This window comes from Protomyctophum parallelum (genome assembly GCF_964188405.1).
Source record: "Protomyctophum parallelum genome assembly, chromosome: 10".
In the NCBI taxonomy this organism is placed as follows: Eukaryota; Metazoa; Chordata; class Actinopteri; order Myctophiformes; family Myctophidae; genus Protomyctophum; species Protomyctophum parallelum.
The window spans coordinates 35,372,030-35,392,664 of record NC_139704.1 but is presented as its reverse complement, the minus strand read 5'-3'; the positions used below and the strand labels follow the sequence as shown (position 1 = coordinate 35,392,664).

Genomic DNA, 20,635 nt, shown 5'->3' with positions numbered 1-20,635 from the left:
ATAGAAGAATCTGAAGGTCAGTTTACAGTTGCACGATTTTGTATAGACCACATGAGGGCGTCCTTACACTTCCTAAAAATGTTCTACAACATCTGTTCTGCTAGTCCATTATTGCTTTATTCCTTCATTTCTAAACGGCCAGTATCGTTGTTAATAGCATTTTCTCTCCATGCATGCAGTAAAGGTGTGAGAGAGTTTGAGCTGGTAAGAGAAAGAGTACAAAGACTCACTCACCTGATAGTGATACCATTACAACCTGGATGTCCTGTCCGCCACGGCCACCTTGTGTTAATACAATGTACTGCTATCCCCAATATCCACCTAAACCCACACGACATGCACGGTTCGTTATACCTGTTGCTGTTGCAATTGCTAGTAATATTGTAGTAATAATGAAAACGTTTTGGGAGCGGCTTTCCCCCATATAATAATATATTGTCCGTTTAAATTTATGTATAGGCAGTGCTGATTAAATGAAATGGCATCATTGGCATGTAAACACTAAACAGTTAGTCAGTTACCAGACAGTGTAATATGAAACTGTCAATGCAATGGGGTTGGGCTTGACTCAGCTCGTCTGACCTTCGGCTCTGGGCCAGCCCCATCCGAGCAGACAGCAAGCCCAGCCTACAGGTTCCCAAACAGGTTCACTGTTGACTCGTACATTACGCACTCGGGTGGGGCGCTTGTCTTTTATATAGTTCTTCTAACCGGCTTACGGACGGTGCAAGGCGGCCGCCAACACACACAATATACGGTATCCAGTCTATATTTTTGCGCAAACACGCACAGGCTGCATACAAGTGCTTGCTGATCGCTGCGTATCTTTTCTATCTCGCCTCCTTTGAGATCCATAATCGTCGGTCATGTTTCGCTGTGGGATCGCCTACCCCAGATGCAGGTGGATATTGCCCCTGCTGCTGCTTTTCGCTGTTATTTTCGACATCGTCGCCATCGCCGCGCAGTCGGGATGGGTCGAGGACGAAGACGCCAAGACGCACTACGCCAATATGTGGAGCCAGTGTCGAGGCAGGAATGAGAACTGGGACTGCAAGTCGCTCATGGAATTCCGTAAGTAGACGTTTGTGTGTTACGCCGTGGCGATGTAGGACAATGCAGGCCATGCCAGTTAGTCTGTTTGGAGAGTTCGTTGTACGTACAACTAAACATTCATAGTCCTTTGTAATACGGACGGAAATAAAGCTATATCGAAATGGGCCTACTAGTGCCGAGTAGCCCACGGGAAGAGGCAGGACGAACTGAACTTTAGTCAGTTAGGTTTAGGTCGTCCCTTCACAACCTCGGGGAGACGGGACCCATGCAAGCCAGGGGGGGGGGGGGAGTTTAATGGATATTTTAACAGAAAGCTTTAGTTTACAACAAAGTAGAGGTAGCTTAAATTCCAAAGAGAACAACCTGAACCAGTTGTCAGCTATTGCTGTTCATAAATTATCATTAAAACAAACCAGAATAAAGCGTACACATCCTTTAATTCACAACTGTAACAATTAACATAAATGCATTCCTTTGCTTTTGGTGTTCCGTGTCAACTTCCGTCCCTCATTACAATCAGTGGCGTGCACAGATAGACACTAGGGGGTGCTAGAGCACCCCCTGCCCTTTTGGCAATGTGCTCTTAAAAGAAAAAAAATGTTTTTTATTTATTTTCTTAATTTGTAGTGTGTGGACCATGGTGTCCCGCCCCAAAATGCGCTGCACAAGGTGCCCTGTTTTACTTGAGCACCTGCCCCTCTAAATGTCTGTGCACGCCACTGATTGAAGCCTTTCATTTGAGTTATTGTGTACAATAAACTAATAATAACGACAACAACAACAACAACAGTAACAACAATCATATAATAACAGTTATTTCTTCATTTGAGCTCCATTGTTGGGAATCCACTTGGCTCTAACTTTCAATGTTAGCATAAACAGGTGAACTCTATTGCAGAACTTCACCTATAGTTTAGGAATTTGGATGAAAATATAATTCAGATACTTTCACAAGCCAAGCTCTCTCTCTCAGTTTATTGTTGTCATATCTGTATTAAAATGATCTCCAGTAACTTGTATGCCAGATTATTTTAGTTTGTGGGAAGAGATGATGCCATACTCACTTCAAGATGGCTGCCAATACTTCGTACCATGTTGACAATGCTATTTATAGACCAACTATTAATGAATAATTATGCTTTATAATAGTGGTTATTCACTGCGCATACACACACACACACACACACACACACACACACACACACACACACACACACACACACACACACACACACACACACACACACACACACACACACACACACACATCCACACACAGATAGCACTGAAACTCTCTCTCTCTCTGCACCTGTAATGTAATGGCTCTGACAGACTGCTTTGGGGGGGGGGGGATGTAGGTTCTACCTCCTCTGTCACCAACAAGGGACAGCATTGTTGCCATTATCGTTCGAGTCAACCAGCATACCAAGGAGCTGTATAAAAGGTTACCGCGGGAACAGCGCCATTTTGAGGGAATTTCATCAAGAATTCAATAAAAAATGTATGGAATTTCATTAAGAAATTGGTCCTGGTATTACTTTTCATGAACCTGTTTAAAAAGCACGGATACCATAATTAATTTGGACCGGCATGCATATCATTGTTCCCATAGTTCAACTTTTTATGTTTTTAACTTTTTGGGGGGGTAAACTAATGCCCTACATTACAGTGTCACATAAAATTAGTGAAAATAGAAGATCAAATAGAATAATAGAAGTACAAACTGATCTATAGAGGCTACACCTTCCTATTTATCGGAGAGATGCTTCTCTGTTAAATTTGGCGACTTCGTATCGTCCTCCACCCCCCTGTCCTCTGGAGTCCCCCAGGGCTCGATCCTTGGGCCTATTCTATTTTCTTTATATTTACTTCCTATTGGCCTTATCTTTAAGAAACATGGCATTTCGTATCACCTTTATGCGGATGATTCGCAAATATACATGCCCCTTAAAAAGGACAATAACGGCTCCCTGAAACCTCTGCTTGACTGTCTAAGTGACATCAAGGCATGGATGGCTCTTAATTTTCTAAGTGTCAACGAAAGTAAAACGGAGGTTATAGTGTTTGGACCTAGCGGTCCTGGTATCGTTCCCACTGACCTAGGTTCCCTGCAGCCATATGTGAAACCTGTGGTCTCAAACCTTGGCGTCAAACTAGACAATGCCCTTAAACTTGACAAACAGGTCAATGCGGTAGTTAGCTCTAGTTTCTATCATCTGAGGCTGCTGGCCAAAATCAAGTCGGTGCTATCTTTTAGTGATTTTGAGCGAGTTATACATGCCTTCATATCTACGCGGTTGGACTACTGTAATGCCTTGTACGCTGGTTTAAACCAAGCCTCCCTTGCTCGACTCCAGCTAGTCCAAAACTCAGCCGCTCGTCTACTCACAGGTACTCGCAGACGTGAGCATATCACACCTGTCTTGGCCTCCCTTCATTGGCTCCCTGTCCGCTTCAGAGTGGATTTTAAAATGATTTTAAATCTTTAAATCTATAAATGGTCTGGCTCCTCTTTATCTGTCTGACCTTATTGAGGTTTATACTCCCGCTAGATCACTGCGGTCTGAGGGCCAGCTAAACCTCAGGGTCACAAAGAAGACCCGCTTAAAGTCCAGAGGCGACCGAGCCTTTTCTGTTGTAGCCCCTAAACTATGGAACGCACTCCCCTCCCACGTCAAATTGGCCCCCTCCATCGAGACCTTTAAATCCCGCCTGAAGACCCACCTCTTTACCTTGGCTTTTAACCCCGCTTGAGTTCCTTTGGTCCTTGTATATGTTTCGTCTCACTCTGATGCTGTTGTTTTTCTGTTGTTTTCTGTAATGTGTCTCAGTTGTTGTCACTGTTTGTACTTTGTTTTCTCGCTGTTGTTTTTCTGTGTGGTAGCTTTAGTGCACTTGTTTTTATTTTTTATTTTATTTTTTCTCCTGTACAGCACTTTGTAAACTCTGAGTTTTAAAACGTGCTATATAAATAAAGTGGATTGGATTGAATGGGGCAAATGAAACGTCTACACTTCATTGTCAAAGGAAAAGATGAAAAGATGCATGTAGCTGCCCACAACGTTTCAACTGCCCGCGTGACCGTGAACGCACCAGCAGGAACGCACTGAAAGCCTGGTGACGCGAGGTTAGGAACGCACACAGGCAAGCGGTGTTTTTTTATACACAGTACGTGCCATGCGAGTAGATGATGGCCCCATGTAAACAAACAAAGCCAAACATTAGCATTTCTATGGCCGAGGGGGTCATTAGACTGGTGGGGATGGGCAACGACGGAACGCATGGCAGCCCACTAAGCCCAGTATCTATTGCTGTCGGGGGAGGGTCCGGGTTACTTTTTTCAACGCAAATAAAAGCCTGGGTACAAGCCCTGCTCCTGAGTCCCTGGCCTGTGTGTGTATGTGAGACGCTGCTCAACACTGCCATCCAGTGGTATTAGCGAGGTGTTTCAGCTGTTCGTGCTCGGACAGACACAGGGACACACATACATAGGGACACACACACACATAGCTGCATATAGAGCACCGAAGTCCTGACGTAACTCGCTCATCCCGACGATTCCCCTGGTTCGCGGAATCTTAATCTTAATATCGTCTACTATAAGCGTTGTGGTCCAAAAATAAACAAGCTGTCTCTGCGTTATTGTCGGGAAGGTGTCTCTGTATCGTTTGCAACAGTCAGTCACTCATATATGATACAGTCTGCTTCTAGCGAAAATCTAACTAATTCAGCAGCAGTAACATTAGCGTTTTCTCTCAGTCAGTTGATTCTTCATATCCATATGAGTGAAGCGGCCGGGGTGACATGTTTATTTTTCAAACACAGTTGTTATATGAGGCGATCTCAAATCGCCTCAATGGGGATTTCAATGCAACTAAACAAATACATGAACCTGGGGACAGACGCCCTCTACTGAAAGTGACGTCAGACTTCGGTGCTCTATTGGAGTGGCTGGCACCACTCGGAAACGTTTTCGGACATTCAATGTTTCTGCAATGTTTTCTTCCACAGCAGTGCTATTCTATTCCCCGCAGAGAGCAATCTGTCTTATCTCCACTGCCATGTGTCACTGACTGGCTTCCTAGCCCGACACATCACTCAACACCTTGGTGGTCACACAATATCTGTCTGAAGTTCTCTGAATGAGACTTATTTGAACTATTCCTCACACAGCATGCTGCTAGACTATGAAATGTGTTGAGCTGGATTAAATCGTTATTACCATTTAGTACTACTAAACTTTCCTTGACTATGGATAAAGTTTAGCTTTATTTACATAGTGATTTGAACCCAAGAGGACAGAGCATTTCTTTATGGTATGCGCTCTGACCAGGTGATCCACCCCATTTGATTCATTATGCTTAATGGCTCTATTGGGCAGCTTTATCTTCTGATTTTAATATGCACGTTGATGGTTTTTAACGAGACCTTGCTGGAGAGACATGGAAAAACGAAATGACCGAGATATCATTCACCATATAGAATAGTTAGTACTGTAATGATTTGTCGTCATTGAATCGTGATCGTTGTTATCGTGACATTGCGATTACGGAAATTTGATGATATTATTGTGGTGGGGCCATGATATGGAATTATTATTTAATTTCTAGTTTGACCAACTATGGGGGGAGCTATGAGCGTCTTGCAGTGATTGTGTGTGTGTGTGTGTGTGTGGAGTGTTTGTGTTAGGGTTAGGGTTAGGCTTCTTCAGAACATTTAGAACAACATCTCTCCTGTTAGCAAATAGCTAACCTTAGCAGATGTTGAGGGGGATCAGCGAGCGCAGTGCAAATGTCCTGCACCTGTGTGAAGACTCCCAACACGAGAAGCCACTCAGAGAAGATTATCCCATTTTGGCCTGACGTCGAAATTAAAAAAAAAATCTTCTAAATCATGACAGTTAACCTCATGTTTCTACATCAGTGGTGCTCAATATTTCATGTCAAGAACCCCAAAAATTGTCCGTATTTGGCCGCCGACCCCCATCTGAAAATATGTTGTTCCAGGGACACCCCCCCCCCCCCAGAAGCAAAGATTTGAGTTAAAAACATTTGCTCTGAAAGAATATATATTGAAAGATTTTTGCGATTTTTCAAAAATAGCAGATCTACAAGCTAGTGCTTGTAGATCTGCTATTTTTCAATAGCTAAATTATAACATAATGCTAGAAACACCAAAAGGGGTTCACACCCAAAATGGGTTATTGACTCACAACAACCTGTTGAAAACGTATGCTTCGCCAAATGACTGTGAAAGAAGCAATGTAGCCCACTTCAAGTTCTCCATAACAGAAAGAGAGCTGATGAAATGCTCTTTTCTGTGATTTAGGAGTTTAGTATTTAGGAGGTTAGTAAACACGCTGGAGCCGAAGTATAAAATTCCACTGCGGTCGTATTTTAGTCCAGTTCCACCACCGCCAGCTCTGTACGAAGAGACAAAAACTACGGCGACACAAAGCCTAAAACATTGAACGCCAGTTCCAGAGTCTGCGTGACCTGAATGACGGGACATGAAAAACAATACAGATGCAAAACCAAGTATTCTGAAGGGAGGGAGGTTAGTGGTCGAGACTGTGTGACTGTAGTGTAGGCCTGCATGAAGGAGAGAGCATGGATGCCTTGTTAGTGTGTGTGAGAGAGAGAGAGAGAGAGAGAGAGAGAGAGAGAGATAAAGACTATTCTCTTATTATTAAACAGTTAGTTGGCCTTAGACCAATTCCCGTCCCTAATACTATCACAGTTTCATGGCCACTCCCCGATCTGGTTGTGAAAGTGACAAATGCCCGAGGTAGAGCCACTTAGCCTGGCTAATAAGCCAGACTCAAAGAGACACTCACCTGTAAAGCATGAGGTGGAAAACAACATTGAGTTATCAAGGTTCAAGGTTTCTTTATTTTGTCTCCCAAGGGAGAAATTTGTCTTGGACCCCAAGGACCCGCCCTGCAGCGAGTATACAGATACAATACAAGACAATACAAGACAACAAAGGCACACAGTGACCCGTACAACATTAAAAAACCACACACCAACATACCTACTGCAAAAGAGGACATCACCTCATAACCTTCGACCCCTACCCTGTCTGCCCTCTGCAAGGACTCTGTTAAGGAGTGTGATTGACAGAGGGACAAAGGAGTGCTTATACCTATTATATTTGCACGCATGGACCTCGTACGTCCTACCTGATGGCATTAGGAGATACTCAGGGTATAGTAGGTGGGAGGTGTCAGACACAATTTTCTTAACCTGTCCAATGGTGGCCTGCTCAAAGATGACCTGGGGGTTGATGGGAGGTGTAGACATACCCATGTCTACATTTTATGAGTGTGCCGGTGAAGGATAATATACATTTGTCCAAGTCAGACGATTTCCCCCCTATTTTACCTTTAATTACTTTACTTGTGGCATAGGTGAAAACATCGCCCACCACCACAACAGAGGCCAGAGTTCCATTCCCAGTACTATCGGTGGTGTCTTTGGCTTGGCCGGGGGACACCAATTAATTGGTAGATTTCACATAGTGGGAAGCCAGCACGAAATTGAGTCCTCCTACCAGATATCTGTTCAAAAGGTGAGGTGAGGGGTCACGGTGGCAGAGTTGGTAGTACTGTCGCCTCACAGCTAGAAGGTCCTGGGGTCGATTCCCGCCCGCTGTGGGTGCTGGAGGCGAGTTGGCGAAAGGGCCTTTCTGTGTGGAGTTTGCATGTTCTCCCCGTGTCCCCTAGGCCTAGGGTAGGTACCGTCACAAAAAACATGCAGTAATCCTGGTCTCTAAACTGCCTCCCCCTGGCCAGCCGGGGGCGCCTGATGGAGGGGAAAGGAACTGGTCGGAATAACGTGTTCCTTCCACGCGCTACGTCCAACCAGGGAAACTCCCCCCTGTCAGGTGTCAAGGAGCAACTTGGACACTCAAGCATGAAGAAAGCATGAGTTCAAGTCCGTTGCTCTCCCCATGTCCCTCATATATGGGGACTAGGTTGGCGGAGGAGGTGTGTAGAGCCCAGGATCACATTAGATGATTGACACGGGTGAGAAATGGGTTACAAAATCATGGGATAAAAATGATAAAAACAAAAACAAAAACAAAAGGTGAGGGGAGCTGCGGTAGATAGCATGAATCTCTGCATGTGATCACGCTCTCCCAGCCAAACTCCTTGCTGTCAGGTGAAAAGAAGTGGCTGGTGACTCCATGTACTGTATATCAGAGGAGCTATGTGGTAGTTTAATCTAGATGGCTCGCCTCTGAGGAGCCTTGCTGTAAAAACTGCACATGAGCAACACAACCATAATTCACACAACGGCTATTATCTTTTTATGTCACCCCCTATGGGATTCCCCACCCCCAAGTAGCCTACATAAAATACACAATGCTAGCATGTAGCAGCTCTACAATAAATTTTATTTGACATGTTGGAACCTGTAAAAAGTGACTTGTAGGGACTAGGGAACAGATAAGTGTGCTTATAAAGTTCTCAATGAATCACAGTGATGCTGTGGTTCCATTCCCGGCAAGCTGCTGTGGAAATGTATGCACTCAACAAAAATAGTGCATTATGGAGAATTAAATGATTGAAATTAACGTACTCTAGTCTACTCATAGTGCAGTATGTATGTATGGGGAACGAAATTATTGATGTCTGAAGATGGGTAGCAGCCAGTGTTGATGTACTGTATGGGGGAAGATAGCTGTTGAGGATTTATGCTAAGTACTCGTATTATATACTTGTGTGCCATGCACTATGTTGAATGTTTATTGCTGCTCGCTGGTTGCCTCTCGGTGTGTGTGTGTGTGTATGTACGTGTTGCACACACGCACACGTGCACACAACACAACAGTGGGTGACAGGCACAGACAGATGCAGCCAGATACATAATTACAAAAACACATGCACGCACGCACGCACGCGCACACACACACACACACACACACACACACACACACACACACACACACACACACACACACACACACACACACACACACAGTGACAGCTCCTCCAGGAACATGGAGACGTTGCCATGCAGGGCAAAGTCAGCATAGGTTTTGAACTAAGTATGCACTTAGTAAGTATGCCCACTCTTTTGAGCGCGTAGCTTCAACAACTCATCAATGTGTTTGTCATTCTTAGTGAATTGCACCGTTCTATTTTCCTTTTAGGCCTCTTATGTTCACTGATAATGATCGGAAATCTGATTTTAAATTATGAGCCCAGTCATTCATTGTTAACCTACTGTAGAAGGAAACTTAGTTCCAAAACTTTTTGGATAAATCTATTACAGTTTACAGCATGGTTAAATACAGATGAGATGGTTCATCTTACATTCAGATCCAACTCTTATCTTTTCCTGAAGGTTTTCTGAAAAATGCAGGTTTTATTCACTGATTAGCCTTACTCCTACTGAAAATATAATAAAATTGCTTACTGGATAGTGTAATTTGTCTGTTCTTGTCCAGACAGGTACAGTATATCCACTTAAAACTGAGTGGGTGGATTTCTGTGGATTTGTGGCCAGATGTAAAGGATGATAAAATAAAGTTTGGTTTTGTAAAAAGCTGTGGGATACTTCATGTATCATTATGCTGATTGTAAAAAAGGACTGTTGCTCTTGTAGATTGTGTTGCAAACAGCCACTTTTGTTGCACACATTTCCATTTCAATAGAGCAGCGTGGATCTTGTTACTATGGTGGGGGTAATGCATTTAAATGAGCTTGAGATTCAGGTTATTAGTTTGGGTCCCAGGCTATACATGTTTAACCACTTTTGGGCGGGAACCCCTTTTGGTGTTAGCATTATGTTACGCTTTAGCTATTGAAAAATAGCAGATCTACAAGCTCATAGCGCGCCACCGAGTGGCGCGCTACGAGCTTGTAGGTCTGCTATTTTTGAAAAATCAAAGAACCACTGACATATAGAAACATAGCTTTTTCAGAAAACCGTCGGGATGTAGAAGACATTTTTTTAATCTGATCTCAGGTCAAAATGGGTTAACCACTTTCACTCTTGACATCCCTATTTTGGGCATTATAAGCTAAACATATTCTCAAATGTTCAAAACATTTAAATCAACTGCGTTGTGAGCTATTTTCATAGCTTCAACGGTTAAGGACAGTTGTTAGAGTGGTATATATAGTATGTGTATTACTGAGCAGTGAGCATGAATGACACACAGCTATCACAGAAAACTCAACCAGTTCGACAAGTTAAAGGTGTGTGTGTGTGTGTGTGTGTGTGTGTGTGTGTGTGTGTGTGTGTGTGTGTGTGTGTGTGTGTGTGTGTGTGTGTGTGTGTGTGTGTGTGTGTGTGTGTGTGTGTGTGTGTGTGTGTGTGTGTGTGTGTGTTCGTTCCATGGTAACACTTCCCTCCGCACCCTCGGGCATTTGACTTATCATGTTCTCACTTGCCGTACACCACTGACAGACAGACACACACACACATGGAGATGTGAATAATTGAAAGCATGGGCTGAGCAGCATTCTATGTGTGTGTGTGTGTGTGTGTGTGTGTGTGTGTGTGTGTGTGCTGTATGTACAGCAGTGTGCTGAAACTGTAGAGAGACAAGTCACAAGTGCACGTGTTTTGACTAAAAAATAAACAGTGAGAAATGTTTTCATTGATACGTTTCGTGACCCTTGGGCCCACGAAACCTTGATATAGGCAAATTTTATTTATTCATCAAAGAGAGTAGAGCAGCTAGCATACCTCGAGAAAGAGGCGTGTAAGTCCACACAGGCTGACGCAAAAGGCTCGTGATGCAAAAGTGTTGCGTTTTGCATGATACGTTTTGCATCATCAGAACTAAGATTTTTTTATTTTACTAAAATAAAAATTTAAATGTGCTGAGATCAGCACACCACCAACCAGACACGGTTTAATGGTCTCATTATTGCACACCGCTGTAATTTCATACCAGATCATCATAGTTATATAATTAATCCATCCGTTCACATGGTGACAGAAACCAAGACAAAGCCATTAAGCCATATTCCGGTTTTCTATGGGATCATAATGTAGGATGTGGCATTAATTTGCGTCATGTTGCTGCTGTAGGCTATGTCAGCCAGCACGCACATTCAGGACGCACATTGTCAGGACAGGCTAAAACACACACACATGATAAGTCAAAGTGCTGCCGTGGCGTGTGTTAGAAAATAAATTTCGCCATGCACTGAAAATAGCTGTATAAATAGCTGTATAAGTCTGTTTCTGTGTCTTTCACCACTAAACTTTCTAAATCTTTTGGAATGTGCTCTTCATTATTTTGTCTGCTTAAGTGAACTGACCGGCCCGGAATGTCAACAACAGGACAAACCAACAGGACAACAACGGCTGTTAATTGCCAGAAATGTCTTGTCGCAGATCGTGTTTGGCTGGTGAAGGATGAGGCTTATACTGTGATGCTTTAAAGATATAAAATGTATCTCCTTAGTGTGCCTGGGTTGATATGGAACGATTCATTTAAATGGTTCCGTATTAGAAAACTACCAAACATGACCTTACTTATGTATATGTAGCTACACAATGAGGTAGAGTAACGTATGATGAAGTCTGTCATTAACATTTATGTGTGTGTGTGTGTGTGTGTGTGTGTGTGTGTGTGTGTGTGTGTGTGTGTGTGTGTGTGCGTGTGCGTGTGCGTGTGCGTGTGCGTGTGCGTGTGCGTGTGCTTGTGCGTGTGCGTGTGCAGCTTGGGCCCAGGGCGTGGCTGCTCTGATGGTCATCGGTTTCCTCATCCTCCTGATCGCCTTCATCATCTCCTGCGTGGCTCTGTGCTGCAGTCTCAACATCACTCTGCTGCCCTTCATAGGACTGCTGCTGTTCCTCACCGGTAAGGCTGGAAAACACACACACACACACACACACACACACACACACACACACACACACACACACACACTCGACACACGGAAAAACCTGAAAATCTAGTATACGAAAGGAACATTTCACTTTAATTACACAATGAGAATGAGCACAAGTAAATATATCAAATACAGTTATGCACCGACTGAACTTTGTTAAGTTTATGTTTAACCACCAGCCTTTTTCCAAATATGTCTTAAATGGCACGCCCCAAAATAGCAACGCCAGGTTGAAAGTGGTTACGTTTTGGGACATGTCGGCTCCATAATTGCTAATAGTGTTTTATTAAACAAGGGGGGTCTAGCAGGCCACCCGAAACCATCTGCACTCTTGAGCAGCAGTTTGAGCTGTGTGATGAAATGAGAGGCTCCAGCCGGCAGAACCATGCTTTTCACACATGTTTTTGATCAGACCAAAAACATCACATCTCCCATTAGAGAACAATAACTCTGAATGCTATATGACAAATATTTCAGTGTCACAAAGAGGGCGAGTGTGTTGATGTTTGCGTTGCTTTTAGGTAGTGTAGTGTTCTGTATTTTCAACTAACTATAGGCTTTGAGTGGTTTGCAAATAACTGTAAATATACAGTATTGTCCATTCAGTGGAAATATGTTTTTGTACTTTAATATCACAAACCACAGACATAACAGACAACACAATAAACCGCAATCACAAAATGAAGAGGATATTTTAGTATATTTTAGAAAGTAGCCAGTTAAAAGGCAGGAGACAGTAAAAGAGTACCACAGACGAAAAACTGTCTATGTCCAAATTTCATTCTGACCCCTCCACGAAAAGGCCTCGTTGTCCTGACCCCTTATCCATCATTTAGACCTTATGGATAAATAGTGTGGACTTGGACAGTTTTTCGTCTGTGGCATTCACTGTTATTGGGCGCGTTCGGAAACAGCGCACTGAATGCAATGCAAACGAATAGGCGAGTGCGCCCTGGTGTGGTATTTCCGAACGTGCCCATTATGTCCCAGCCTGGTTGAGCAGACGGGTCGCTGTTGTTGGGAGAAAACTGTTCCTGAATCCATTGTTGTGAGTCTCTGGCCAGAGGGCAGGGGTTGGAAGCATCCATTAAGTGTGTGGGTATAGTGTCACTTTACTATATTCTTGTGTGTCTCTTTTCTCTGGTGTCATACTGTCAGTAGAGAGCTGACCACTGCTTCCTGCAGAGTGTGGACTACACAGGGTCTATCGGTGCGTTTTAGTCTGTTACCAGCGGCTTGTAAAGCTGCCGGTTAAAGAATGGCCATGAAACTTTCGCGACCAGACCGACACCCGAGTCATATACTGACGCGTCTCTACAACAACCAGACACTTTTAGGTGATGGCCTGGCCGTTTAGTATTCTTTAGGCTAACTTATTTCAGCATAACAGTGCAGCGCAACAACAAAACAGTGTGTAGACCTGCATTACAGCACAGCACACCCGCTGATATAATGGGTAACAGTAACACATTTGAGTCTCAGTCGAGTCACTGTAACCGCGGACCCCGGCGCCGACCTCCGCAGGGACCCCTGCGCAGACTACCGCGGACCCCCGCGATTTTGACACATATGAGAGATGTTCTTTAATACCTGCCAAGCCAATGTCAACACTACTACAACCGACAGCTGTGTGCGTGAGGTGCGACATATAATGGTTTGGAGAATGGGCTACCCGAGAGTGTAAAAATGGACCCATAACAATCCATTTGTACAGTCTCAGAGTGTATTGTTATAAAAAGGGTCCCTTTCCATTCGTAGTAGGCTAAGGCTACACTGTCGCAGTTACAGAGTCACTTGGACAGATCCTGTTGTTGTTTCCTCGTTTCCTGGTTTTGGTTGGAGTTGCTCGTCGCTGACGAGCAACTCCAACCAAAACCAGACTTTATAGTCGTCAAGCTGTTGATTCAACAGCTCCTCAGTTTTATCGCCTTCGCTGACCCGAGTATGTGAATCTTGGAAGGAGAGAGCGACATACTGTGAGGCAGTGTGAGTCTTGAGGGCAGCAGGGAGAGTGAGACAGAGAAAAAATGGGAAGATTTCTTTGAGAGGGGTGAAAGTGGGACAGGGGGAGCGAGAAGGAGGGAATGTAGGCCATGGCTCAGATTCAAAAAAGGGGGAGCATCTTAAGCTTGACCAGTCTGAGGGAAGGAGGGCAATGACTTAACGTAATGAGTGTAAAGGAGGAGCGTCAGTCCTGAGAACAAAGACGGGAGGGAATCAGTCACTGTGTGAGTGAGTCCTGAAGGGACTGTACTTCACAAGTGGAGTGAAGTACAGTTTATACCAGTGGAGTGAAGTACAGTTTATACCAGTGGAGTACAGTGAGGAGAGATTCTGTTGTTTGCTGGGTATAGAGAGGCAGAGGGACGGGTGATATGACGTTGTTGCTATGGGAACAAACACAGTCTGCCCATCTGACTGACTGACTCACCCCCACTGACTGTGAGATCATAGGAACAGAAGAAATGCACATCCACACACCTTGTGATGATGCACAGCTGTATGAGTAAGCTTGACGTAACCATAACCTGGGCCTTAACCCATTTATAGGCCTGATAAGGTGTTTTCAGTTTTCTGAAAACACCTTGTCTGTATCAGTGGTGCTCAATATTTCATGTCAAGGACCCCAAAAATGTTATGTAATATGCCCCCCGCCCCCCCCCCCCCCCCCCATCTGAAAATATGTTGTTCCAGGGACCTCCCCAGGAGCAAAGATTTGAGTTAAAATGTTCACTCTGTAATAATATATATATTCAAAGATTTGTGCCGCATTTTCACAATTTTTCAAAAATAGCAGACCTACAAGCTCGTAGCGCGCCACTCGGTGGCGCGCTATGAGCTTGTAGATCTGCTATTTTTCAATAGCTAAAGTAGGCCTATAACATAATGCTTAGTTAAAACACCAAAAGGGCTTCCCTCCCAGAATGGGTTAAAAATAAAATACCTCATGGGTTTTGGAAAAAGTTGTTCCAATGTCCAACAATACATTGTGTAGAGAGAGTGTGTTTGAGAAGTTGTGGCAAAAAACCCCACATCATATGGTAGATAGAATCTCGGGAAAGTATACCGGAAGTATTCCGAAACATGATTATGCTATTATACCATTCCAGCACATATACAATATTACATGTAAAGCTACTGTTGTGCCCAGAGGTAGTAGCCTAGAATCTTAACAATATAGGACTACTTAGTCCTTTCAGAGTCCCCATGCTGTCTCGCTCTCTGTTCTCCTGCAAATTTGTGGAGTGGACCGCCCATTCTCTCCTCTACAACAAAGTAATGCCGTTGTTGACATGTGGGTGTAGCCTCGGAAACCCAGACGTTTTTATTTCCAGGGAGGAAAAAAAAGTCTGGCTTCCGAGTCCACTTCAATACGGCATAGAGTAACGCAAACGTCGATCACTCTCTGCTGATTTCTGATCGTCTGCACCTTTGTTAAATTGACGTACACACGTACACACCTTAGAGTATATATATATTTATAGAGAAGGCACCCAGAGGAAATCTTGAGGCGAAATGGACATAGTGGCCGAATGAAGGTATTGCAGCCTGGCCCCAAACACATGAACGCGCTGTCCGTTGACTATCATTGTACACGTTCACGACGGACGACGCTCGTGCGCGTTCAACGGCAGCGCGTTCAACGGCAGCGCGTTGATGTGTTTGGGGCCACTCACCATTGCAATCCGTCCCAGAATGCACTCTGTTCCTACCAGGAAGGAGGAGTGAATCCGCCTCATGCGCTTTTGAGCAACTCAATGCAAGTGGATGGGAGGAGAACTCGGGTGTCTTCTCTATAGATATATATACTCTATGGTACACACACACTCCTCTCTCTCTCTCTGTCGCTCTAATTAATTAGTCTCATGTCCAGCAGCTGCGCACAGTTTCTGCCTATGCCATAGAAAGCATAGGTGAGTTCCAGGCTAACATGTGGGTGACTCGCATCATATTCAGAACAAACATTCCATGGGACCTAGCTACTGTATTACGTCAAGAATGGCGGTTGACAGTGTCAGTAAAAAGCTAAACGCAAACATCCGCTGCTCTCTGGACGAATTCCAAATATGGATTTAAGTGCCCCTATTTGAACTGTAGAATATTTATTTTGAGAAGTACCAGTTATTAAACCCTGCCACTAGCCCTGCCTGCAGTGCAGGGAGGGAAAGGGACACAGTAGTGACTCATAAATCAGTCACCACTTTCTAGGACAGAAAAGTGAGACATGCAGGGGCAACGAGGGAGGACAACAGTGTCAGAGATTACACCTTTCTCCCAGAACAGCTGCGTGCGTGGAGAGGATCCTTATTGGAAACTGATGCAGTCCTATGAGCCCTGACTCACCTCGGTTAACACAGATGACGTGTTGTAGATGTTGCCGTTGCTTTTTTAAATCGTGAAAATGTGGCACAAATCCTTTAATATAATATTCTTTCAGAAGACTTTATTTTATTTCGACGTCAGGCCTAAATGGGTTTTAATCGATGTCTGACTTTTCCTGTTGCTCTACAAGACCCCTCTCACCCTTTTTTCCGTTTCCTCCCCCCTCCGCCACAGTGCTTCTCCAGTTCATCGCGCTGATCATCTTCCCGGTCTACTTCAGCGAGGAGATCTTCGAGGGCCACTACGACTACACGTGGGCGTACGGCTTCGGCTGGGGGGCCACCATCCTGGCCATCGGCTGTGGCATCCTCTTCTGCTGCATGCCGCGCTACGAGGACGAGCTGACGGGCCTGGCCAAGACCAAATACATTTACTCTTCAGCCTAAGAGAGAGAGACTTTCAAAGCGCTATCATAAATAAACCCACACACAGTCCAATCACACTCTTCTCACTCGGGAAGCTGAATCTGTGCTGTGCTGTGCTGGCCACTGAGCATTCTAACACATTGTCCTGTTGCTTTCCCATAGGAGCTATGGTGGTGGATGTGTGTCTTCTTGGCCAGAACAGCACTGTCCAGTTTTGTTTGTTTGTTTTTGATTTGGCTTGCCAGTGGAAAAGCCCTCCCCCGCTGACCGAGGGGCAGTGCCACTAGAAGTACTAAACTAGACCACTCTCGTTGGAACTGGACTGTGATTGGACATTTTCATGTCGGTTTCATTTTAACCCGTTCTGACCTGAGATCAGATTCATACGAGGTTTCCACTGGACACACACACACTGGTCTGATTAACCCATTCTGACCTGAGATCAGATTCTAAAAATGTCAGTCGTTCTTTGATTTTTCAAAAAAATAGCAGACCTACAAGCTCGTAGCGCGCCACCGAGTGGCGCGCTACGAGCTTGTAGGTCTGCTATTTTTCAATAGCTAAAGCACGACATGATGCTAACACCAAAATAGGTTCCCGTTCAGAATGGGTTAATTGTTCTTAAGTTCTTTTAATTCAGCCCCGTAAAACTCTGGTCTTTGCGACAGCATTTCTTCATAAGCATATAGCATAGATTATTACCTGTAATTCTTCAATGCAAGATCACCTAAGTGCACTTAAGATAAGGGTTCGGTTTCATACTGTAGCTTTAATATGATTTCTATTTCAAGCTTTTTGGATACATCTTGGTGAGAGCTGTCCAGGTTACGTTCACATCCCACCGTAAGATATCTTGTATGACCGGACAAATATATCATGCTGGATAGTTTATTAAATAGTTTGTGTGGTGTATTATATTACAAGGAGCTTCTCCGTAAATCTCATATCCTAAACACATCTTGTGTTACGTAGGTACAGTAGTTGTATGAAAGGGAACACAGAACAAAAAATATATAGATACGGAATATGAATGTAATCCATACAGTATATTTTGCATTGGACAAAGAAATTGTATATGTATTTCAATGGCTGCATTTTGATGTTTGTTCACCCCCAACTGTTTCGTGGCGATCCAGAAAAGTGTAATTTTTGCGAAAGGGAAGACTGTGGCTAATTGCTGTGTGGTCACATCTGTTAGGGAACACTACACCCACTCTATGGGTAAATCAGATACATATTTGATTGTGAGTTTGTAAATGGTAACAACGTTTTTTATTTCCTTTTTGCTTCTTCATGGCCCTTGGGTATGTTTTTTTTTTTAGGCATTTTTATGCCATCGACCAATATTCACAGTTCACACCCCACTGGGGTGGATGTCAATGATATAGTAATTCTTCCAATGTCTTTGTATATTGTCCATCCTTGAAACAGCCTTTTTACATTCGTGTAGCAGTGTCTCACTTATGTCATTTCTTGAACTCATGCTTCAACAATACACATGTCACAAGAGTCAGTTTAATGGGCAACATACGTGAGTGTTTTTTCCAACATTCCTCTGTAGGCTTTGGTGTCCCTCATACAGTCATATCTCTACTGACTTCATAAGACACCTTGCTTCATACAATCACACGATACACAATGAAATCCTCACTGTTCATTTAACTCATTTTGGGGCGGGAACCCCTTTTGGTGTTTTAAACATGTTATAATTTAGCTATTGTAAAATAGCAGATCTACAAGCTCATAGCACGCCACCAAGTGGCGCGATACGAGCTTGTAGGTCTGCTATTTTTTTTAAATCAATAAAATGTGGTGCAAATCATTCAATATATATTTCAGAGCGAACATTTTTAACTAAAATATTTGCTTCTGTGGCGTCCCTGGAACTACATATTTTGAGATGGGGGTCCGTGGCCCAATAGAGATAATTCTGGGGGTCCTTGACATGAAAAAGGTTGAGCACCACTGACATAGAAAAACTTTAGGATTTAGAAGCTTTTTCTTTTATCGACCTCAGTCCAAAATGGGTTAACTCCGACTGGTGCATTTGTTTCCATGCGTATACTCTTCAGAGTTAAATAAACACTAAGGATTCAACTGTATACTGTATATAAAACTTGTGCCTTAACTTGTTGACCTGTGTAGTTGTTGTTGCTGCAGGTCCGGGTTTGCCTTTTGGATTACAATACATCGGGGTGTAATTATTATTGATCTGAGATTTGTCAGTGTAGTCTGAGGCCCTGTTCATATGTGTAAAAAAGTGACTTGACTTCAAAGATCTTTTCCAGCTGAAGAGAGTATTATTTATTTGTGTAAAGCAAACGGAATATCTTCCCCTGCTTCAAGTCTGCTTTGGTACTACCATGGGTAGTAATTCAGAGAAGATTCTAAAACAGATTAAGGCCTGCCTATTCACACTTCAGTTCTGTATGCTAGATTTTAAAGTAACCTTTTTACACCTGTAAATAGGGCTTGACCAACACAGGCTGGGGGGGGTGACATGAAGTCTGTGAAAACGGCAATCATTAATGCTGGCAGCGTGGCTGTACGGTAGCTATTATTATTATTATTATTACACTGTAAAATCCTCAGTGTTAATTTTTAGTCACATAGTGTACAAATATAACCAAATGGAGCCGTTAGGCTCAGCAGATAAGTTAACCCTATGGATTTTACTATGTATTATTAACATCCTTCCACTTCTTTGAGACCATGCATTCTCCTTTTTCTGCTGTACTTTGAATTTTTTTGAGCTGTGTGTATTTTTATGCAATAAATATTTTGTTTTCTTGGAGACAATAACACTAACTTTCCAGAGTGATTTGCATGTGAAATACAGTACACTGTTGTTTACAATTCATTGAATTCAAGTAGAGGAGACAGGGAAAGAGAAGTAGAAAGAGAAAGGACAGGAGATAAAAGAGGGGCATCATTAGTAACTAAGGGATAATATTAGAGTTTGCAGTGATGGAAGAAGTATTCATGTTGTACTTGTGTAAAAGTATCATATCCTATTGTAGAAATAGTCTTTTAGTTTCAAATAGCCGTTATATAGATATAGGGCTGACGTGGTTAATGTATGTTTTGTAATAATAATCAAAATCTATAAAATAACCAGTAACTAAGGTTTTAAAATAATTGTAGTGAAGTAAAAGTACAATATTTGCCTCTGGGAAGTAGTGGAGTAGAAGTACATTTGAAATGGAAATACTCCAGTAAAAACTGTACTAAGGTACAGTACTTGAGTAAATGTACTCAAGTACAGTATAGTTACTATTCACCACTGGCGATTTGTGACTTCACATGCTACATGCACTTTGGTTACACGGTTGCTTGGCAGTGTTGGCACCGACCTCACTATACTTTTTGCCCTCTCAGAAATAGGATCTTCATTCATGTCTGTACTCTATAGCAGGGGTCTTCATTCACGTCTGTACTGTATAGGAGAGGTCTTCATTCATGTCTGTACTGTATAGGAGAGGTCTTCATTCATGTCTGTACTGTATAGGAGAGGTCTTCATTCATGTCTGTACTGTATAGGAGAGGTCTTCATTCATGTCTGTACTGTATAGGAGAGGTCTTCATTCATGTCTGTACTGTATAGGAGAGGTCTTCATTCATGTCTGTACTGTATAGGAGAGGTCTCCATTCATGTCTGTACTGTATAGGAGAGGTCTTCATTCATGTCTGTACTGTATAGGAGAGGTCTTCATTCATGTCTGTACTGTATAGGAGAGGTCTTCATTCATGTCTGTACTGTATAGGAGAGGTCTTCATTCATGTCTGTACTGTATAGGAGAGGTCTTCATTCATGTCTGTACTGTATAGGAGAGGTCTTCATTCATGTCTGTACTCTATAGCAGGGGTCTTCATTCATGTCTGTACTGTATAGGAGAGGTCTTCATTCATGTCTGTACTGTATAGGAGAGGTCTTCATTCATGTCTGTACTGTATAGCAGGGGTCTTCATTCACGTC

The 20,635-nt window shown here is 43.2% G+C and overlaps 1 protein-coding gene and 2 long non-coding RNA genes across 3 annotated transcripts in view; 2 read left to right on the top strand and 1 right to left on the bottom strand.

The window, feature by feature from the left end:
* Window positions 1-19,463, top strand: part of LOC310865944 — a 197,185-nt gene extending 177,722 nt beyond the window's left edge. The window contains exon 2 of the long non-coding RNA XR_014569858.1: window positions 17,286-19,463. This is a non-coding gene — a long non-coding RNA (uncharacterized lncRNA). The remainder of the gene's footprint in view (window positions 1-17,285) is intronic.
* perp (p53 apoptosis effector related to pmp22) lies at window positions 704-16,695 on the top strand. The gene is made up of 3 exons (XM_083775157.1): window positions 704-1,071; window positions 11,740-11,880; window positions 16,469-16,695. The coding sequence occupies exons 1-3, from the start codon at window positions 867-869 to the stop codon at window positions 16,678-16,680; spliced, it is 558 nt and encodes a 185-aa protein (XP_083631283.1). The 5' UTR covers window positions 704-866; the 3' UTR covers window positions 16,681-16,695.
* Window positions 16,812-20,635, bottom strand: part of LOC310865945 — a 71,503-nt gene continuing 67,679 nt past the window's right edge. Inside the window, exon 2 of the long non-coding RNA XR_014569859.1 lies at window positions 16,812-17,028. This is a non-coding gene — a long non-coding RNA (uncharacterized lncRNA). The remainder of the gene's footprint in view (window positions 17,029-20,635) is intronic.

What these genes read in the sequence shown, in the direction of transcription:
- perp (XM_083775157.1), top strand. Translation starts at nt 867, where the DNA reads ATGTTTCGCTGTGGGATCGCCTACCCCAGATGCAGGTGGATATTGCCC. An exon ending in CAAGTCGCTCATGGAATTCC is followed by an intron (nt 1,072 to 11,739) that starts GTAAGTAGACGT and finishes GTGCGTGTGCAG; the next exon opens with CTTGGGCCCAGGGCGTGGCT. An exon ending in ACTGCTGCTGTTCCTCACCG is followed by an intron (nt 11,881 to 16,468) that starts GTAAGGCTGGAA and finishes CCTCCGCCACAG; the next exon opens with TGCTTCTCCAGTTCATCGCG.